Raw genomic sequence first — 21,539 nt, 5'->3', positions numbered from 1 at the left:
AAATAAATTAAAACATCAAATGTCAAACTGTTGGAGATTCCGACTGACAATACTGTGCTATTTTGGAGCAGTCTACAGATACATTCTTTTGCATGAATTTTATACTTTTGCATTCAGAGAGAAAACGGAAATAGTAGTTTTAGTTTTTAAAACTATGTGAATATTAGTGTCCCATATAAGATTCTGGATATGAACCACGAAGTCTTGATATCTTTTTTTTTGATAAAAAGAATTTTATTCTCGAGGCAACAATTTCAAAATTCTGAAACAGAAGTGATTTCTGAAAAAGAGCAACAGTTTTTTCTATACCGCTAATGCTTAAAATATGAATGTCCTGAAATAAGGACAAGTACTTTATTAAATACTTATCGATACGTAGGTATAAGTTAGTATACCTTTTGGTATCGTCTGTCATTTTTCTCATTCTGCTTATCTTGATTTTTGCTATTTGCATCCAGTTGTCTCTGTAGCATCTGTTGAAAATATTGGCAAACCAGTCGATGTATGCATATTCCAGTATGTAGCAGCAGTTATACAATTATTTTAATACTACTATTGCTATTCGATATCATTAAATGAAGTTTAAGATCAATTATAAATGTAAAAAAAAAAATAACGTAAAATAGACTAGTTCGCTGAAATATATAAAAACAAATGATACAACACTGCTTAAAAAGATAAATGCTGCTTAAATTGAAATATATGCACAAAACAAGAACCACAAGAATGATATTGTGCACGTTAGAACAGTTGTTCGGCCTGCAGCGATTTTGATATACTCATGGTAAAAACGAGAATAACAATATTATCAACTCTGTCGAAAAGAATGTTATTAATATATTACCCTAGACGATAGTTTCTTCAACAAAAGAATCATCAGTGTCAGCCCAATCAAATCATTTGAAGGGCAAAATAATAAGGAAATCCATGAACAATCATTAGTTCATCTATGTTAGTTTTAGATGATTATAGTGATCTTAACATAAACACATTAAGTGTTCAAATATTTCCAATACTGTTCAAACGTTTTGATTGCAGACAAATCGCTATTATCATCATTATCTATTATTTTGATAGAATTTCGTTTTTAGCTCTTTTGTACGAAAATTAACAAATATTGAACAGTCTACACATAGACTTAACAGATTTTAGTAGACTGCAATCGAAAAGTCTAGAAATTTACGGAAATCCTGATCATTACTTATTATTTAGTTGTTTTGTCTTTTAAGATAACATCATATCAAAATGGCTGGTTTTGTTCAGGCTTAGTGAATTATTTAAATTAGTTGAAATCCAGAAAAGCGCTTCGAACACAAGTTATTTATAATGTGTTGTTTTATTTATTTCTTTTTTTTGTCATTAGCTTGACCGTAACATTACAGCAGATATTTTTTCATTGACTAAGACACGAATAGGTATAGATCACCATGTACTGATTGAGCATCACTTCTGGAGTTATATTGTTCCGCGATGAATTGACTTTTCACAGCAACATATGTGTCTATATTTAAACCAGCAAGATTGACAAATTTTGATACATGCATTGGTTGTGTTGAGTCGCCTTGTAATAAGTAAAATCACAAAAATACCGAGGAAAATTCAAAACGAAAAGTCTCTTTTGCATATTCCAATGATAGAAAACATGTCGCATCCTGTATGAGCGTGAGCAGCTGGTAGTATCCAATTTTCAGCTCAGTGTGCACCTTAATACTTACTTTGGGTCGCAATATAAATCTTATTGTCTAGTGATAGCGGCAAACGAGTTATAAAAGGCTTCATATTGTAACAAGCGAATGATATTCGAATGTATCGTTATGCAACAACCTGATATTTACGTACTATTTATAACCGTTCTTTATGGAGATTTAACAACTCGCCTTATGTACATTGATATTTGTTTTCTTATATTCGACGACATGTATTACAACATGTTCAGGACTTACAATTTATTTGCGATAAAGGCTGGTACTGGTGCCACATGTGGAGCAAGATCTGCTTACCCTTCCGGAGCACCTGAGATCACCCCCAGTTTTTAGTAGAGTTCGTGTTGCTCAGTCTTTAGTTTTCTATGTTGCGTCATCTGTGCTTTTATTTGTATGTTTGTCTTTTTATTTTTGGCGATGGCGTTGTCAGTTTGTTTTCGATCTATGAGTTTGACTGTCCCTTTGGTATCTTTCGTCCCTCTTTTATACTAACAGCAATATACGGATTAAGGCGCCATCTGGATCGAAATTTTCCGAACATGAAACATCAGTACTATATTCTGGGTAGTCAGACGTGTAAATTTGTAAAAGGAAGATACATTTATATTGAAACTTCAGTTTTGGTAAAATGAGAAAACAATAAAAAAAAAAAAAATGTTTCCACGCTTCTTACATAATATGCTTTGATCTACGCTTTTACACCCGTGAAAAATTGCATAAAAAAACTTAAGTTCTTAAACAAATATTGAAAAAAAACATATTTCTATTAAAGGAACTTCACCACAAACATGTTATCTCTCATTCTCACTCTCAATCTCTCTTTCGATTCATTTTTTACCGTAATCCTGTCAACTTCCATCAAGTCCATTTCCCTGAAAGCAATAACATTTAGTAATGATCTCTCATTCATTCTATAAGACAGTACACATGAAACATCGGGATGTCGATGTCATGTATATTACTGTGATATTAGTTATAATATATATGCATAAAGGTCGACAATACATGACCTTAAATTGGAAGAGCACTACGTAAGTTTCTGATCATTTTAATACACGCATACATGTATATAACTTCCTCAATGTTAAGCCTAATTTATTCTTCAAATAAAAAAATTTCATTTGATTAATTGTACGACTTTCACAGAATGTGTTTTCAATAAATCATGTGACATTCACTTATAACAATTCGCATTGCTACAGTTTTGTTTTCAGAAAGGAATTGTTCGCTAAAACTTTTATCTATTTATATGAAATTTCATTATATTTTCATTTATAAACATAGTTTAAGACCAAATCTGGTCTTTGGATGCAGGCACATATTTTCAACATAACTTTATCAAGATGCCGACCATTTTGCGGATATGGAGTATCAGGTAGACGAATGGTTGTTATAGTAAATTGTTTCTTTGACGTCATATATTTATTGATGGGTAAGTTTTATACTTTTTTTATTCAATCACAGCGTGATTTCTTTGAGGGAAAAGTAGAAATGCTCGCTTAAAGTGTGTTGGATTGATCGATGATTAACGCCAATTTTGGTTATTTCGTGGTAACCGGTACTTTTTTTGGGGAGGAAGCTGGATCGTCAGAGAAAACCACCGAACTTCGGAAGGAAAATTGACAATCCTACTCAATGAAAATTGGGGTCGAACGCACTTGCACGTGCGAAATTCGAACTCACAGCTTCTGTGTTGACAGGTTATGGATACAGAATTCGGACTATTTATACTACTTGGCCATTAAAACCCCCATATGGATTGAGGAAAAACAAGTTGCCATAAATCCTCTATGATGAACACACAGCTATGGCAAGTGTAGAACGCAAGGGTATCACTCTAAGCAAAATGCTAGTACTAGATATCTTCACCATAAGCCGAAATCGAAAATTAATCTGCACTATTTCAATAGATTCATGTGAACTGATGTTTCATGTAATAGTTAGAGTGATATCTTAAGTAATTATCAGCAAGTTTGAGAAATTATAACTCCAAGGAAGGTAACTATTTATCTTATTATCAACAAAAGGACCCAACAAATTATTGTTTTATTAGTTATTAAAATAGCTTGCCAACATTGAACATAAGAAAAGGAATGTAGTTACCCTTTTGCTTTCAGCGCACCATTGCCCTCTGCTTCCTTTGTTGTTTTCAGTTTTAAATCAAAATTTGTATTGTAGAAAAACACTGAAATAATATTTAGCAAGTGAAATAATATTTTTTAACATGGTTTTAAATAAATCATGTGTATAAATCTAAAAAGAAACACTCAGAATTATAACTACACGATGTCTGTCAATAAAACAATTTGTTGTCATTCCACAGAGCTTTAAAGATACTCTTTTATATTAATAAGTTGTATATGAGAAAAACATGTTTCGTGGAAGGGACTGTGCTGCATATAGTTTACCTTTTAATCGTCAAATGGGATGCTCTTCACACACTCCACTTGCCCGAAAAGCAAGTTACTTTAAAGAATATGCCAATGGTGGTTTGCTTTTAGTTAGTTCAAAAAACAAATCACATATTACGAGTTTATTGGCCATATTAGGCAAATTTGAATGTAACAACTAAAATTTATATATAATATATATGAGGTAGATGTTTACTGATGGCGTATTTGCTTAATGAAAAGTACACAAGGTCCTTTGATATCTTACATACACAATTCTTAATTTAGTCTATTACTCCTTAAGAATTCATCCAATTGTTTTAGTTTCTAGCCGTTTTGTAAATCTTGTATTTCTGTTTCTTTTATTCATAGTTTTCTGTGCTGTGCCTTATATACTGTTGTTTGTCTTTTGATCCTTTTTCGTTTTTTTGTCTGCTGGGGTTTGTCTTTGTTTTTTTCGAATTGTGTGTTTGAAAATCCCTTTGGTATCCGGTGCCTCTCTTTTATACTATATACAATAAGGATCATTTAGATTTGTTGAAAACGGGTCTCGTAGAACCGGAGGAGGAAAATGTAAATGAAACCCTCAACGACGGACGCCAAATGATGACAATAACTCAAATAAACTTATAGCCAAAGGTGGACTGAAAATATTCAATAACTAAATATAAATTGTAAAGATAACAAAGTGTAATACAAAACTCGCAATATACAAATTGACAAACAATCATAATTATCAATATACATTTTACCTCTTGCAAACATGGGTCGATGATTAAGAATTGCTTCCTCTCCAAATTCATCATCCAGATTGTTAGAAATATCGTTGTCATAACACTTTCCATACAATTGTAGTTTGGAATAGCAAAACCAAAGGAGTGCATGAATGATTGCTGCTGGTAGTACAAGTAATTGAAGATGGATTGGAAAAACTGTCTTGATGCTGTATTCTTCAAGGAAGTTAGTCTGTAGTTCCGACCAATAAAATTCAGATTCTTGTTGAACTTTTTGGAATGTGTGACTGACAGAAAGAAAAAGTCATAATTGTAAATAAGCAACTAAGCAAACGAAAGAAAATAAAAATATATCACTAATTTGTCAAGCTTTAATTCGTCTCCTGTCCTGATAACCTGTAAGCAATTTAGACTACCATAGTTTAGTCATCATGATAATTTATAAGTACTATAATTTTGCTTAACACAATTACTTTGTGAAAGTTTTAAATTTGTGGCATTCACATTAAGGTAAACAAACCTTAATCGCAATCTGGTATTGTTAAGTAGCAGTAACAAATCGGTCTAGTTCTTTGCCGAAATCTTCCAATTTTGAGCCTTTGTGGCAATTAATGTATAACACTGTTTCATTAAATAAGGAAACGTAAGCGAGTTCTTGCAATATATAGACTGTTCTAACACAAACCAAATATTTGATTTTAATTCAACAGTTTTAATTCAGACATCTAAGGTGAGATAAACTGTATAAGTGAATATTTTATAAATGAATATCAATTAAATTTTCAACTTTTACTTATAACTAGAAAACAAGTTTGTTGACGATATACGAGAACTCACAGTAACTGAAAGCTACTTCAAAGCGAATAACAGATAATACATTAATCATGTTTTTCCAGACTAAATTATCAATCAGTACTCATCAAAAGGATATAGTGTAAATACGTCATACACATATAGGTTGAAAAACGCGTGCCTAATGTGCATGCCAAAATATAAGTAAACATTATCGATTTAATGTAGGGTCATGAGTACTCAAAACTTTGTATATTTAGCAATATAAAATCAGCTATTATATTAATCTTTTTTTTTTAAATATAGGAACTAAATATTTCTCATCTGTTCAATATTCAAGAGATTGCATTTTTTTATCATTATAGGCTGGCTGCTTACAATGAAAGTTTCTAAGCCAAGTGGTGAAGTTGAAATCACCCCTTTTAAAAGATGTCTACGCATTGGGAAATGTAATGTCTCTGTTAACACTGAACACTTGACATAGGAATATTTTGTACGATTGGTTTAAACTTTTACTATGCGCATAAATTAAAGTTCCAACTTTAAACTATTTTTTAATGGCTGTTTACCTATCTGAAACATGACAATTATCCGTATATGTATGCAGCTAGATCAGAGAAGTTCAATGAAAAAATGTCGAAGGAATCGATTAATATGCAGCAAAGATTTACACTTTTGGACTTTATCCAAATGTAAACATTGAATGTGCATACATCAAAATGACCGCAAATACATGTACAGAATCGAGACGACCTTTTCTAAAAATTGTATAAAAAAATAGTAAAAATATTTTAATGGATAACCTACTATATAACAATATGTATCTTTAATTTTTAAACCTAAACACACACGACTTTTAAATTGCTTCTTTACACGAAAAGACAATATTTCTATACTGAAAGACTACATGACAAGAGCAGACCGGTATACTCGGAAACCTATATTCCAAAAAAATAGGTTTGAACAGCGGTATACTCCTGTTGCCTTTATATATTTTGGGAATTTGTAACATGCTGAAGACTAGGTGGAACACTCCGATAACTGGTGACCTGCAAGATCTTTAGATTTTGTATGTTCCCGATTTTTCCAATCTTTGTTATTTATATGCAGCAAAGATTGACATTTTCAAAATGTCGGTTTCATTAGATTCTTATGCAAATGAAATAACTTCAGTATCGTCACTGGCACTGTTTTAATATTGATTATCTTTACTTTTTCAAAAGAAAAGTGATTTTTCTTTTGTTTTCGGTCATCGGTTTTGCCATTGGACGAATAAGATCCAAAGTCGTTACCACAAACCCGTCCTCTTTTCCTTAATGTCGACCTAACAAATTAGGCGTATCATCAAATTTGTACTAACATGAGCAGCATAACGATTGCATGATTATCTTTATGTAACATTATAATGTAATATTTCGTTTATATCAGAAAATGTGTGGTAACGAAATCTCCTACTTGATCAATTACTATTCATACATAGATTAAGTTAATTGAAATTTCAATTTCAATCGCGGCTTTAGTTTATTCCGACTGTTCGAGACCCTTAAGGTTAGTCAAGGTCGTTAACACCCCCATAACTTGTAGTAGCGACTGCAGACACGGACACAGTGACACGTAGTAAAATATACTAAACTTAAGAAAGGACCAAAAGAACATGACCGAGTAAAAAGGAAACATTAATAATTTGGAACTAAAAAACGTCCTCTTTCGGAAATATTTCTCGTTTGATTTTAAGTAATTTCCTGTTGCACAATGTAATACACAAATATAATCAAAGTTATTTTTTGTAAATTTATGAATTACATGTATCTTAAAAAATCTGTACTAAGTTTGGCTATAAACAGTGATTCATAGATTTACAGGTGCAAGTCTGCTATTTACGGACTAGTATTAGTAACCAGAGGCATTGTTTTGTCTTCCAAAACAAGAAAACAAAGTAAATATGTTAATAAGTTTTTGCAAAACATATTTTTGGTACAACTACAAGTCAACATGTGTTATAAGGAGAATAGGTTTTAAAGTAAAAGATTCAAATCGGTTTACGAATGTATAAAATGTAAGTCGTACTGGAGATTTCGAACAAAATGAAATTACCCGACATAAACAACCTATCTTGGACTATATTGCTAGCATGACTGAAGGTAGCATAGCCTTCATGAATTGTTTGCTCGTTGGTTACATATATGTTTGCTTAAAAAAATTAAATCGAAAAAATTACCCAATCTGCTTTCTTTCAATCTTTTCAATTAGTTGTATTATTAAATGATTGTATTTACAACAACCTTGTTCGCCTTTCTCGTAAGTATATTCTCGCTCTGAATGTTTATTTGTCAATAAATAATGTTGTGACATAACATTTTTGTTGTATGTAGTTGTAATTTTACTTTATTGAAAGACTATCACGCAGAGGCGTCCCTTGTTCAGCTTTTTGGCCAGAGAGTAACCTCCGAATGACTTTTGTTGTTACATCTGGTTTATTTCTTTCGTGTATCTATATTAAACAGGTTTTATACACATATTTTTGTTCCTTGTCGTTTCTTACTCTTATTGAAAGTTTTTTTTGGTACTTATTCATGTTCAATTATTTCTAAAAAGAGGCGTCATCTCCCTTTAAGCGGAGTTATAATATAATAATAGAGAGAGTACAAGGCAAGGCATACATCTTTTAAAAATTATTTTTTTTAACATATTTTGTGTACTGGTTTATCTTTATTTATTTTAAATGTACACGTTCGGTCATTCGTACGTATATTCACGGAATATTATGCCTCAAAAATATTACGTTAATGATGTTTAATGGAATTTCGATTTTTATTAACAGTCAAATTATAACAACCACTTTGATTTTCATATTTCTGAACTTGTCAGACAAATTGATTTTTTTATTTATCTTTTATTTCCTTACAAAAAATGCTAGAGACATAAAAAACCATACAATTGGACCTTCATCTGCAAATTATATTGAACATATATGATAGTCAAAATAGTGATAGATACCTCAAATCCAATATGATTTTAGTAATGCATACCTTTCAATTATTAATTATCATTCAACATAGCATGAAAATAACTTGAAATATTGGCTTAATGAAATGGCTTGTTCACATCCACATCATTTGGTCCCTGGTGGATAGTTGTCTCATTGACAGTCAAACGTCGTCATCTTATAACTATATTGATAGGGTTGAATAAAAAAAAAACCAACTTCAGCATGATTCCTCACTGTGTACACAATATTTGAATTTAAAGGTATATATCTTGCATTTTACCTGTACATAGCAATAAGCAGATTAAGCAGTAAGATTACTGCTATCAATCCGTAGGTTGCTTTTAAGTAAGGCGTGAGATAGACACCAAGCTCTGTAGGACAACGCTGTTCCGCACCACTTTCATAAATTGTTCTGTTGAAAGTGCAGTCGGGTTCAGATACTGAAATTCAATTGCATAACTTGCAAATTATTATATTTAGAAACTTTTAAATATTAAAATTTGCAATTGGTCTGCATCAGTACACTTTTTTTAACCCTCGGTATCGTTTTACTTTTTTCTTTTAATTGCAAATCTTGTTGATAATCTTGTTATTATTTTCAGATATAAAAAAAATGTAGCACGTACGAACATAATCTAAAAAGGTCCGAGACAAACTAATATATTTTTTTTTTATAAATAAGTCCTTTTTTTTTAAGAATTTCAATAGAACATAAGAAGACTGTACACATCCTTTTTATATTTATTTCACAACGCAAATATTCAAATAGTAATAATCATGATAATATAACCAAAATATCCACTAAGAAGTTCATTTAAACAATCAAGATGTTGGTAGGGTACTTTAATTTTAATCATGATCAAATGTGTATGTACAACACTACAATCTCGATACCACCAGGTATAGATTGCCTTGGTAATATTTGGTATAACTATCCAACATTTGTTTGTTTAAAGCTCTACCACTTCGTATTTGACTTCGCAAATCAACTGGTCAAGCACAACTAATGTATCTAATATAGCATGTATAGATGGAACGCGCATATGGCGTACACAATTATAAGCCTAGTATCTTTAATGAGTATGTGATCTAAAAGCATAATAAAACATGATTTGGACCTATTTGTCATCATTCATTTTTGTTTTACATAATTTCTTGTCATAAAAACGAATTATTATGTGTATTGAAAACTGTTAAATGCGTTATGTTCTTTTCTTTTAAAAATTGTTTTAATAATATTTTATGCGTAGAGGCAGGAATATGATGAATGTTTTATAATGTTCCCACTTTCAAGAGAGGGCGTTTTATAATGATTATGGGTCTGTCCGTCTGTCCGGCTATTCGTTCGGCACTTTAGTTCTTCTTATCTTGAACAGCTTAAGTGTAAAAAAAGCTGAAGCGAGAAAAAAAAACACGCTTAAGTGGCACAATTTTCCTTTTTTTTTTTTGACTGTGTTGTATCTGCTCACTCTGGTACAAATTTGTATTTTTTTCCTTCCGAAACAAAAACCCTTATCATATTTTATGAACAGTATTTAGAATCAGTGATATATAATATCATTGTTCACCTCCATCATGTATTATTAGTTTGAATGATCTTCGGGGTTTCCCTTTCTACCTTATGAATTTTGCAATGAGGTGGGGATATCATTATGTGATCTTGTTCGCATTACCTCTAATTTTGTCTATATTTCTGATTGTCGTACATGTATACTGTGGATTCATTTATTTTCGTGGATACCAATTTTCTTTTTTCGAGGGGAAATTGTTATTTTTTGTTTACCCGAAATATCTATAGAGACCAAAAGTGTGAATCTATTTTAAAAGTGATACCAACGGTCTCATTTATGAAACCAAACTGTAATCTAAAAATATGACAAGCAGAAACCAGCCACAGCAACTGAATATTGGCTCTTGACAAGGACAGACATAAACATACTGTGACGAGTAAAACATGTGTTGAAAAAGTTTCGAAAAATTGTTTGGAAGTGAATTTATCCATCCGATCGGCTTAGAGCATAGACAAATTTAAGAAAAAGACAAAAAAATAATATCATACTAGAAAAATACACATAGGAACTGTAAGCTTGTGGTGCAAAGGCAACATTCGGATTCATATATCAGGTTGAAATATCCATCAGTACACATCAAAACAGATTAGTGTTAAACATTATTTATTTTTTCTTACGTGTGTCACCATCTAAATTGAGTTCTCCAAATAACATCCAGTAACCATTCTTTATAATCTTTTCCATCTGTAACCAACTGAGCTCAGAATTTGGATATAAAAGTGCATAAAAAGATATGTTGTAGCTCATCATAATGACTGTCATAATAATCATGAAGGAAAAGGTATCTCGAAACTGAAATGAAGAAAAAACCGTTGAAGTGATTAATAACAGATAAATATACAAGTGATTTACGCTATATTTAATGGAAAAATAATCACTTTGTAATTGATAATAAAAAAATGTTGTGCATAACAATGGCAAACATTCAAAAGCTAACATTTCGTTCATGGAGATTCTCCAGTGAATTTACTATTCAAAGAGTAATAACTATGTCTTTTTCCTATCTATATATTCTCAATACAAATAACATTTGACCTTAAATGGTCAATCATTAACTAGAAGTATATTCAAATTTTCTGCCTAATTGAAATATGTTTTAGCCAATTCACAAATAGAGTTTATGACGGAAAAAATTCCTGCCACTTGTCAAGTTACAGTTAACAGTATTTAAATAGTGCTCAATTTCATCAATATACTAAGAAAATACAAATCAGGGTTAAAACAAAAACTGAGGGAATTGCATGAACACCAACCGTAGCAATACCGGATTTGTCCTGCTATGAATGCATCACTCACCAAACGAACCCACACTCATTTGATGACTATTCTTGTATCATAAAATCTCAAACCATAAAAACATGTCGGTAGAGGGTTAAGATACATAAACAACCTATCGGTTACCTAATTTATGAAACTGACCGTAAAACTTATGTCGCCCTGTCTCATAACAATGACATATTCGGCTGACATACAATGCGTTGTTCGGCTGTGCTGTTTTTATGTGCTGATCTAGGTTGTTTTACGTATTCGTTTTTATTCTGTAGTTACCACTTCGGTGTTAACATGTATATCAATTATATGGTCATTTTTATATTTTATAAATTTACTGTTTGCAAAAATATGAATTATTCTAAATATTAAATATTTTCTTATACCAGGCAGATAACCTAGCCGTACTTGGCACAACTTTTTGGAATTTTGGGTCATCAATGCTCTTCAGCTTTAGGCCTGGCACCTTTCATAACTATTAGCTTGTCGTAAGGTTCTATTGTATTGTTTATTTGTGTGTTTCTCTGTCCTGTATGTTATTCCATTTATTTGTATTGTAGTCCTGTCATGTAATGTTGTCATTTTAGTGTTATATTTAGCATTGCCATTAAAGCGGGAGGTTTAGCCACAAAACCAGGTTCAACCCATCATTTTTTCTTAAAACGTCCTGTACCAAGTCAGGAAAATGGCTATTGTTATCTTATAGTTCGTTTCTGTGTGTGTTGCATTTTAGTGTTTCTGTTGTGTCTTTGTTCTCCTCTTATATTTGATGTGTTTCCCTCAGTTTTAGTTTGTAACCCGGATTTGTTTTTCTCAATCGATTTATGAATTTCGAACAGCGGTATACTACTGTTGCCTTTATTTATTCATGACTGTAAGAGCAGTTTGATATGTGTTACATCCCAATGATGTTTGTAAAGTGTGAAAATACACGACCTTTCTGTATTTAATGGGATTTGTAAACGCTATCTAGCTGGAGCAGAGTTTATGTTATAGTTGGCCATGGGGTATCGGAAGTTGACATTTGGTTGGTAGAAATCATCACGTTTATCATAAGTTTGTGTTTGAAGTCGTCAATATGTTTTAAAATCTAGAAACCATCATGATGTATCGGATTTTCAAGATGCAAGCACTCACTTATACGTGGGATATACCATAAGTTTTAACGGACCGATATTAGATTGATATATTTATTCTGAAATTGAAATCTTGAATTTGAATTTATTTCCATTGAGACACATCTCTGGAATATTATTTTAAAACTATGACAAAAGTCAAAGGTTAAAAAAATAACTTTCAATGGATTGAAGAAGAAGGTATGACTCAAAAAGTATAAAAAAGTTTTATAAATGTATCAACATGATCAAATACATCATTCGGATATTCTTAAGCCATTGAAAGAAACAAGTATTATCATTTTATAAATATTTTATTGTTTTTCAATTTTGTCTAACATATTAGCCATAAGCATGATAAGCTTCAATCCTTTTGCATTCAAAGCAAAACTCCATAAAATCGAAATAACTTTATGTTGATATTTTATCATAATATATAGATTTGAGGCAAGGCTTTGCTTCAAGAGATATTAAACTGCAAGATGTACATGTATATAATGGCGATGTAAAATATCTGTTTCAGAACGGGTATGGCTTTTTTTTTTATCAAAAAATATGTGCATAAATAGCCGTTGTATGTCAATTTTGATATGGCTCATTCTTTTATGACATCTCTGGTATAGCATTACGAAACTTAATATTTTGTGTGTGTATATACTTATATATGTACAACCAAGTCTAAATTGAAAACAACGTTCAAACCTATGATTGCGTTGGATAAAAACCGCAATTTTTATACGTGTGCATGCAAAACAAATTTCTTGTTAGAGAGGTCTAAATACAGCAGAAACAACATTTTCCAAAAGACCAAAAAAAGTGAAAAAGTATATTTTAACAAAATGCATTTGACTAACAGGGCGAACAACAAATGTCTTAAACCCTGCTGACTGCCATTGGCGATTGCCAAATAAACGGATCACCGATGTAATAAATGGATCTTAATTATAAATTTAATACTAAACAAAAAACAATAAACTTGCGGAAAAGATGGTATACCGCAAACAAAAGGTGCAAAGGTTTTTGTACACCATATCCGGATTTCGACAATTAATGTCTCTTCAGTGATGGTAGGAATCGTAACGGTATTTGAAAAGCCATACAATTTACCTCAATTTAGGATAGACTCTTGAATTTTGAGGAGTCAAAATAGGATGAACGGATCATATAAACCCGAAGGCAAATATAATACAAGCCCAAACGAAAATATATAAACAAGTCTAAATTGAAAACAACGTTCAAACCTATGATTGCGTTGAATAAAAACCGCAATTTTTATACGTGTGCATGCAAAACAAATTTCTTGTTAAAGGGGTCTAAATACAGCACAAACAACATTTTCCGAAAGACCAAAAAAGTGAAAAAGTATATTTTAACAAAACGCATTTGACTAACAGGTCGAACAACAAATGTTCTTAAACCTTGCTGACTGCCATTGGCGATTGCCAAATAAACGGATCACCGATGTAATAAATGGATCTTAATTATAAATCTAATACTAAACAGAAAACAATAGACTTGCGGAAAAGATGGTATACCGCAAACAAAAGGTGCAAAGGTTTTTGTACACCATATCCGGATTTCGACAATTAATGTCTCTTCAGTGATGTTAGGTGTATATATTTAATTATTTTAACACGAGATACAGGATCAACCTTGGTAGCAGGCCTTTCGATAAATTTCACTGGTAATTGTGAAACTGCAATGATAACTTGCAAATAACACTGGTTTCTTTTTCTTAATAAGATAAAATATAACAAAAACAGTTATAAGTTCAACAATGACTATTTAATCAGTCATAAATATCAATATACATTATAAATAGATACCCCAGAGCGAAAACACAGTACATGGACCCCCCTTGGACGTTAATCGTCGTACGTAAACATTGGAAAAGTTGTAGTATTGTAGTAAATTGTCTAGGTCACTCTGCTTACCCTTCCGTGGCACCTGAGATCACCCCCAGTTTTTGCTTGGGTTCGTGTTGCTGTTGTACTCCTATTTGTGACATTTATACCTATTGTGTCTGTTTGTTTTGTTCACACATCGTTGTCAATATAATGGAATTTGATGCGACTGTCATACAAGTGAGAGGTTTAGCGCTTTAAAACCAGGTTTAGTCCACCATTTTCTACATACGAAAATGCCTGTACCAAGTTAGGAATATGACAGTTGTTGTCCATTCGTTTGATGTGTTTGTGCTTTTGATTTTGCCATTTGATAAGGGACTTTCCGTTTTGAATTTTCCTCGGAATTCAGTATTTTTGTGATCTAACTTTTTGGTCAGGTCATAAATATATACATAAAATCGAGGTTATCATTAACCTGGTAATGGTTTGAAGTTGAAGGGTTCACAGGTGGTTAGCTCTGGTTATATGGTTTGTGGAACTAAAATGGTCAAGGTTCCGTGAGCTGTGAACTGCCAGAAGCGTCTGCTACAGCCGTATTTATACTTCCGGAAGTCCGCGGACACAAAAAGTGTGTCCGTTACTATAGGGATAAGTGTGTCCGGCAGATTAACGTAGTGATTGGTTGTAAAATCACATATACATAATACGGGGTTCTGGAAACTAGGCCATCTCTGTCAATTCTGATTAGTCTTTATAACAGGAAGTTCCCACGGCAATAATATAGAAAATGGCGCAAATACAAATAGGAATGTACAACTGTCCAGGGAAAAAGGGAGATATGGGCTTATCAAGAATAACCCTTAGTGAAAACGTACTCTGGTTACAATGAAGACCCTTGACGTAAATCGATAAAACAGGTGAGAAATCGGGACAAGCAATATGCAGGTCAAACTAAAGCTGAGAACATGTCAAGGTACCCCTCTGGTCAAACAGTGAGAACAAACCCTGTCCTAACTATATTTCCCATAAACAATAATATAATACATACAATACAATATAATACGGCCGCGATACCTGAAATAAAAAGTGTTCATATACATACATGTAGTCCTTTCGTTCATAATATATACACAACAGTGCAGCTCAGAGTATCGGAACACGAAAATAAAAGTGAAATTAGAAATGAATTCTTTGAGCAACACAAGTAAAGAATGAAACATGATACAAATAAACCTACCATTCCTAACTCCTACCCTTAGGCATAACAATATTGACGTCGAAAGTGACCTTCCTACACTAAGATTTCCAAATTATATCAAAGTTTTAATTTGAATACTGTATCAATAAAATTAACATCATTTTGTAAAGATTTCGTAAGACCATACCTATTAAATGTTATTACACTACATGAGACTAATACATCATTGTAATGATAATAATTCTATGCGTTTTGTTGGAAATATCCCCAATACACGTTATACATATCAATACTTGTTTTCAAATTTTGAAGAAAAAAAATCCAAAATAGGAATTACATGTATATATATAATAAATATCTTCTCTCATTTGTAACAGCGGATTATCGGATTTATCCAATCGAGATGGTTAATCTACGAGTTACTACGTAAGCAGCGGGTTTTCTAGTGATTATCAAATACATTTACATTCTTTAAAAACGAAAATCCCCTCCGAGTGTCTTCCAAATTTCTAAATTTAAAAAAAAAGATGTAAAGTTGTTACACTTGCTAGCAAATGTCGATTCATCCAGAGTACTGATATCTTAGCCAATCATCTACTGAGATCATCGACAACCACACGCTGATTACAATTTTAACACTTAACTATGAGTCCAGAAAAAGTTAAATAGATAAAAAATTAGGAAAATATATATATCTGATATCTTAATCGATGATGCAAAAAAAAAAAAAAAAAATCCCGAATATCAGAAAACATCATACTATACTAGTCATATAACGACGATTTTCATATTATCTAGAAAACCATTGAAGTAACAAACAAATATAATCACATTTTTTGCTAACCATTCTTCGGATCATGACTAACTTTGGTCCTAAAATTGAGGACATGCAACACAAATTAAGAATTCGTATAGAAAGGAGAATAAAAGCCGCAACCAATAACACTTTTGAGGCGTTTTGAAAATGAGATTCTCCATCTAACTTCAGCAGCATTCCAGACATATATACTACCATCGATAGCCAATCCAATCGATTCCACCAATCACTGGTATACATTCTCCATTTTCCTCTAATGATAGCAACGATGAGCTGAAATGAAATATAAAATATATGCAATGCGATAATATTCGGCAAAAATGCATATAGTTTGGTCATCTTTCAGCCTTATTACATGAACAGAATCTGTTATTGTTGCAAATCACCATGTACAGGGATAAGCATGTTCATATCAGGTACACAATTATAAAAAAAAATACTAGATACTATAATCTGGTATCCTAAATATTTTGTTCTAATTTTAATCTTGAAAGTTTATAGTACTGTTATAGTTCAAATATGTAATAACAAGTAGAAGTATACTCCTCCCATTATGTTATCAAAAACGAAACTTATATAGAACATATTGATAAAGCCGATGTGTACACTTTAATTTTCTTTCAGCATGTTCAGCTCCCTTTTAGATACTTATATATTATTTCTGTAATCCTTTGTTAAATTTATCAACACGACATCTTTTCGGTATTTACAATTGGCACTGCACAAGGTAATTTTCTTCTCAGAATATTAAGTCTTTACACAAAATCTGATGGATGTGTACTGATCGACATATTAGTCTGGGAAATTTGTTTTTTTATATAAGTTGAAATTGGCTTTGATTACGTATTCAGTAATTAAGAGTACTCTTAGGTCTGTAAGATCTGTTAGTGCTTTTTGGTGATGTGATGAGTGAACGTAAATACTTGTCTCGTATACTTGTTTGCTTATATTTGTTAATTTTTTATTTTCTCTTATAAATTGTTTTTTTACAATCTGTTACGGTATGGCCTTTTTATAGCATACTGTACGTTTTTTTTTCTTTCTCATAAATAAAGTCTTTCGTACGTTATCTGTCTATGGTAAAAAATTGTCGAACTTATTTTGGCATGAAAAACATCAATATATTTTGACATATTTCCAATGATGTCAAGTTTCATATAGATATATATTTGACTATATAAGTAGAAGAAGATGTAATTTAATTACATTTTTAATTAACAAATTAACAAATAAAAACTTCAGAAATCAGTGAACACTAACTCCAAGATCTAACCCTGCGACACTGAACTGTATATCATGTTTTGTTTTTGTTTTGCTTTCCTACAACGTTTGACTAATCAAACAAAGGAAAGTTATGTATCTCAGGTGAAATGTAAACATGATAAAATAGACTTATGATATTTACCTGCTTGTTTTCATCCACAAAAAAGCTTGCCATCCATACAATTATGAAACAGTCCGTGTTTGTAATTCCTTCATCACTATAGTCAAACAACAGCATGTATGCATATGCAGTAAGAAGAGCTAAGAAGCCAAGCTGTTAAATAAACAGACTGCTAGGTATATGTTCTTAGTCTTATAACTTTGCATGTTGAATATTCAAATCCATACCTGGCTTATAATCACATTAAAAGAGAAATATAGTTTTCTTTCATTAATAGTACGTTTGACTTTTTATAGCCATAATAATCCATTATTAATAAAAAAAAATTGAAACATCACATGGTTGTCTATGGTAGTGTCAATTAAACATAACAAGTCTTAAATTTCCTAGATCAAAATCCTGATATATCAAATATATGAGGATGGTGAGATTTGATTTATAATTGAAAATATAAACTGTCTTACCATATTTGTGAATACTTTCATGAAAGGCAGCTTATACTTCTTGTAAAACCTGAAATAATTGAAAAACAATTTCATCTTATATGGCTTTAAACGAAATAACAGTAGCTTCCCCTTTTTTAATTTACTTGGATGTCGGTACTTTTTACAAATGCACTGGTGATTGTAGCTGCAGAATTCGTCAATATTTAGAAAAATCGTTCAGTTTATTGTACAAGCATTTAAGTTTGCATTGATCCCCATTAAGAAACTTATTTGAAATAACCCGTTAGTCATCTTTTTTTTTCTAAATGGTTGCCATTTTCAAGATGACCGCCAATCCTGATTTGACAGGAACATTTCGTGAATGATGTTTTGAAAGTGTAATTCCGTCCACACTTTTTCGGTTTGTGTGCATGACTAAGCAATCAATGGCTCAGCTTCTACCATATGATTAATATGCTAAGTACGCAGACAGAAGCAATTCACAGGCATTTAAAAGACCGCTAAAACCAATTCGCTGTGTTTTTCCGGAATGTATGTCTATGCCAAACTCGAAGAATATTCCTTGTAGAAATGCTGCAAAAAACAAGGCCTAAGTATTCCATATGATCGGGTGCTTGAAGTGTCAGCCAATTTGACATGACTAGGAGATGCAGCAGTAAGTAAATAAATGGAGGACGGATTTGTTGTCCGAAAGTCATGAGAAAAAGGTTGTTTACCACAGCTGCTACGTACAACATAGACCTTATTCCGACTGCAACGACAGCAACAACTTCTTTCCATTGAACAAACATTTCACTCGTCCAGCTTTCATCAGCTGAGAATGCAGGGAAACAGCGTGATCCATTCACATTAGAGACATCAAGATAACATCCTGATTCTTTCACCAATATGTAGAAATAAGAAGTTGTGGTATGAGTGCCAATGAGACAACTATCCATCCATGTCACAATGTGTAAAAAAGTAAAACAATTGTAGGTCATAGTACGGCCTTCAACACGGATCCTTGGCTTACACCGAAAAGCAAGCTATAAAGGGCCCAGAAATGACTAGTGTATAACAATTCAAACAGGAAAACCAACGGTCTAACCTATATAAAAAACTACAAACGAGAAACACTTATGAACCGCATCAACAAACGTCAACCACAGTCTCCGGGCTTAAAACAGGTGCAAACAAACGTTTTAACAAGCGCCAACCTTCACCTTAACCTGAAACAGTAGTGTAACATTACACGTAGAAAGACACACTATAAAATATCAATTGAAATGGCTTATCTCGATCAAAAAGACATACATGTATTAACGAAAACAAGTAAAAATACACTGATAAATAAATTGGATCTATGACACAATATAAATAACATATTAATAAAAACAAAAAGGGGGTTGAACAACAATGTCACTCAGACAACTCTAACCTGTGACAAAATAACGTCAAATATAATAACGTAAATTTAAATATAATATTTTTGTACAAAATAAATTAATATGTTTTTCATAGTACGAGTACAAAAGTAAAAATGTCATACTAAATACTTATCAAAGGTGGTACATATTAAAAATAGTTAGACGAGATATAACACAAAATATGTAAACCTTGAATATCAAATATGCATAAGAAATTGTACCTACAGGTAAAATCCAGTTACTGAAAGCTAGTTAAAAGCCAAAAATGATTAATAATAAAAAAAATCACGCATCACAGACTAAAATAAATTATGTACCTGCTTTCTTCACGAAATGAAATCCAACTCCATCCGAGGTCAATTTACCATTTGAATGCATAATTATTTTAACAGTTGAGCATGAATGGACTGAGAAAATTAGCCGAATAGAGGCATCTGATGAAGTCGATAACATTACATGATCGGCGCACCATGCCTCCAATAAAAGAGGTCCAGTATTTGATAGAAGTACAACATCGCTGTTTACTCTCATCCATGACCAAACCCGTTCAGCAGCGACAATACGGCATGTCATACATTAGATTAAAGACACGGTTGCAAAACTGAATCTATTTCAGACTCCTGCTGTTGCTGCTGATCAGCCAATCTACGCATTAGCCAAAAGGATACAGGGACCTTGGTCCGAAAGGTATTGCGGAAACAAGTTTGTCATTGTGTTTTTTGGTCTGCATATGGCAATGGCAGCATTAAAGTCCATTGTCAACCTCCTCCAAAATAGTGGATGGACAGGAGCCTTTGTTGAGCAGGGATCGCTTGCTCGGAGACAACAAAACCCATTTTTTCAACTTCAAGTGTCACTGGGACACAGCATCAGGTTACAGTTAGCACACTCGAGAAGCTACTTAAAGAAGCCTACAGGTTTTATTGGTAAGACTCAGACACCAGTGAACACACACAGGATTTGATAAGTATCGCAGACTGATGTGAACGACGCAAAACTGGAAGTCTACAATTTCAATTCTGGAATCTGGTGTTGGTTATAGAATTAACAATTTTGTCCATTGTCCGATCATTTCGAGATTCAAACTTTTATCTATACCATCAGTATGCGAGTTGTTACAATCTTTTTTGCCAACAAAAAATGTAAATTATGCACGATGGGTTCCCATTCATCTAAGAGACATGATGTTAATTGACCATACACAGCCTCAGCTGGCTGCAGAATTACATAACGGAAAATTTGTTGATCACAAATTTAACCGTGAATTTTTTAAGCGTTTGCTATTTACCAAGCACATGTCCAAGCGAATACTGTTGATAAAGGTGATGGTGGTGCCATTTATGTGACGGAAGACCCATCTGCTCTACGACGATGGTATCCAGACCTGAAGTCAGTCACTTGGTTACTCATTATGAATCGACATCTGAAGCCTAAGATGTCAATGAAAGTAAATGCCATCATGAGCAGACAGAACATACACAAAACAAACTTTCCTCGATAAGTACCGAAGCTGTATACTGTAATGAAAGATATGGCAATCCATTTATGGAAAAGGCCGATGACCGTTTTACACTAGATACAAAAAGTGTTGCACATCCTAGTGCCGCTCAAATGGTTGGATACAGATGAATGTTCATTTTATAAGCCAATCAGGAAGAACAAGGCAGATTTCGTCCGACAAAAACCAGAACTGGCACGGGATTTAAAGGAAAACACTAAGAGGATGATTGTCGTCTGTTTTGTACGCTTTTCATATCTTCCCAGTCTGTATAATTTGACCTGATGGATTTTTTGGGGCATAATAAGCAGTCCTCTCTCGCTGCACCGAGTGATAACGGTAATCTCAACAATTGTCAGAAATTACAGATTGCGACAATA

At 32.4% G+C, this 21,539-nt stretch overlaps 1 protein-coding gene across 3 annotated transcripts in view; it reads right to left on the bottom strand.

The window, feature by feature from the left end:
* LOC127720374 (uncharacterized) overlaps positions 1–21,539 on the bottom strand; it is a 105,097-nt gene that overhangs the window by 5,694 nt on the left and 77,864 nt on the right. For all 3 annotated transcript variants that reach the window (XM_052226950.1, XM_052226949.1, XM_052226951.1), the window contains exons 29-37: positions 18,274–18,322; positions 17,831–17,962; positions 16,453–16,698; positions 10,797–10,971; positions 8,889–9,048; positions 4,846–5,114; positions 3,807–3,888; positions 2,542–2,575; positions 396–473 (exon numbers count right to left, since the gene is read on the bottom strand). In XM_052226950.1, coding sequence (XP_052082910.1) covers positions 396–473; positions 2,542–2,575; positions 3,807–3,888; positions 4,846–5,114; positions 8,889–9,048; positions 10,797–10,971; positions 16,453–16,698; positions 17,831–17,962; positions 18,274–18,322 — 1,225 coding nt within the window. The remainder of the gene's footprint in view (positions 1–395; positions 474–2,541; positions 2,576–3,806; positions 3,889–4,845; positions 5,115–8,888; positions 9,049–10,796; positions 10,972–16,452; positions 16,699–17,830; positions 17,963–18,273; positions 18,323–21,539) is intronic.

Source organism: Mytilus californianus, unplaced genomic scaffold (genome assembly GCF_021869535.1).
Source record: "Mytilus californianus isolate M0D057914Y unplaced genomic scaffold, xbMytCali1.0.p SCAF_11, whole genome shotgun sequence".
Classification (NCBI taxonomy): Eukaryota; Metazoa; Mollusca; class Bivalvia; order Mytilida; family Mytilidae; genus Mytilus; species Mytilus californianus.
The sequence above is the reverse complement of the archived record's forward strand: the minus strand, read 5'-3'. Positions and strand labels throughout refer to the sequence as shown.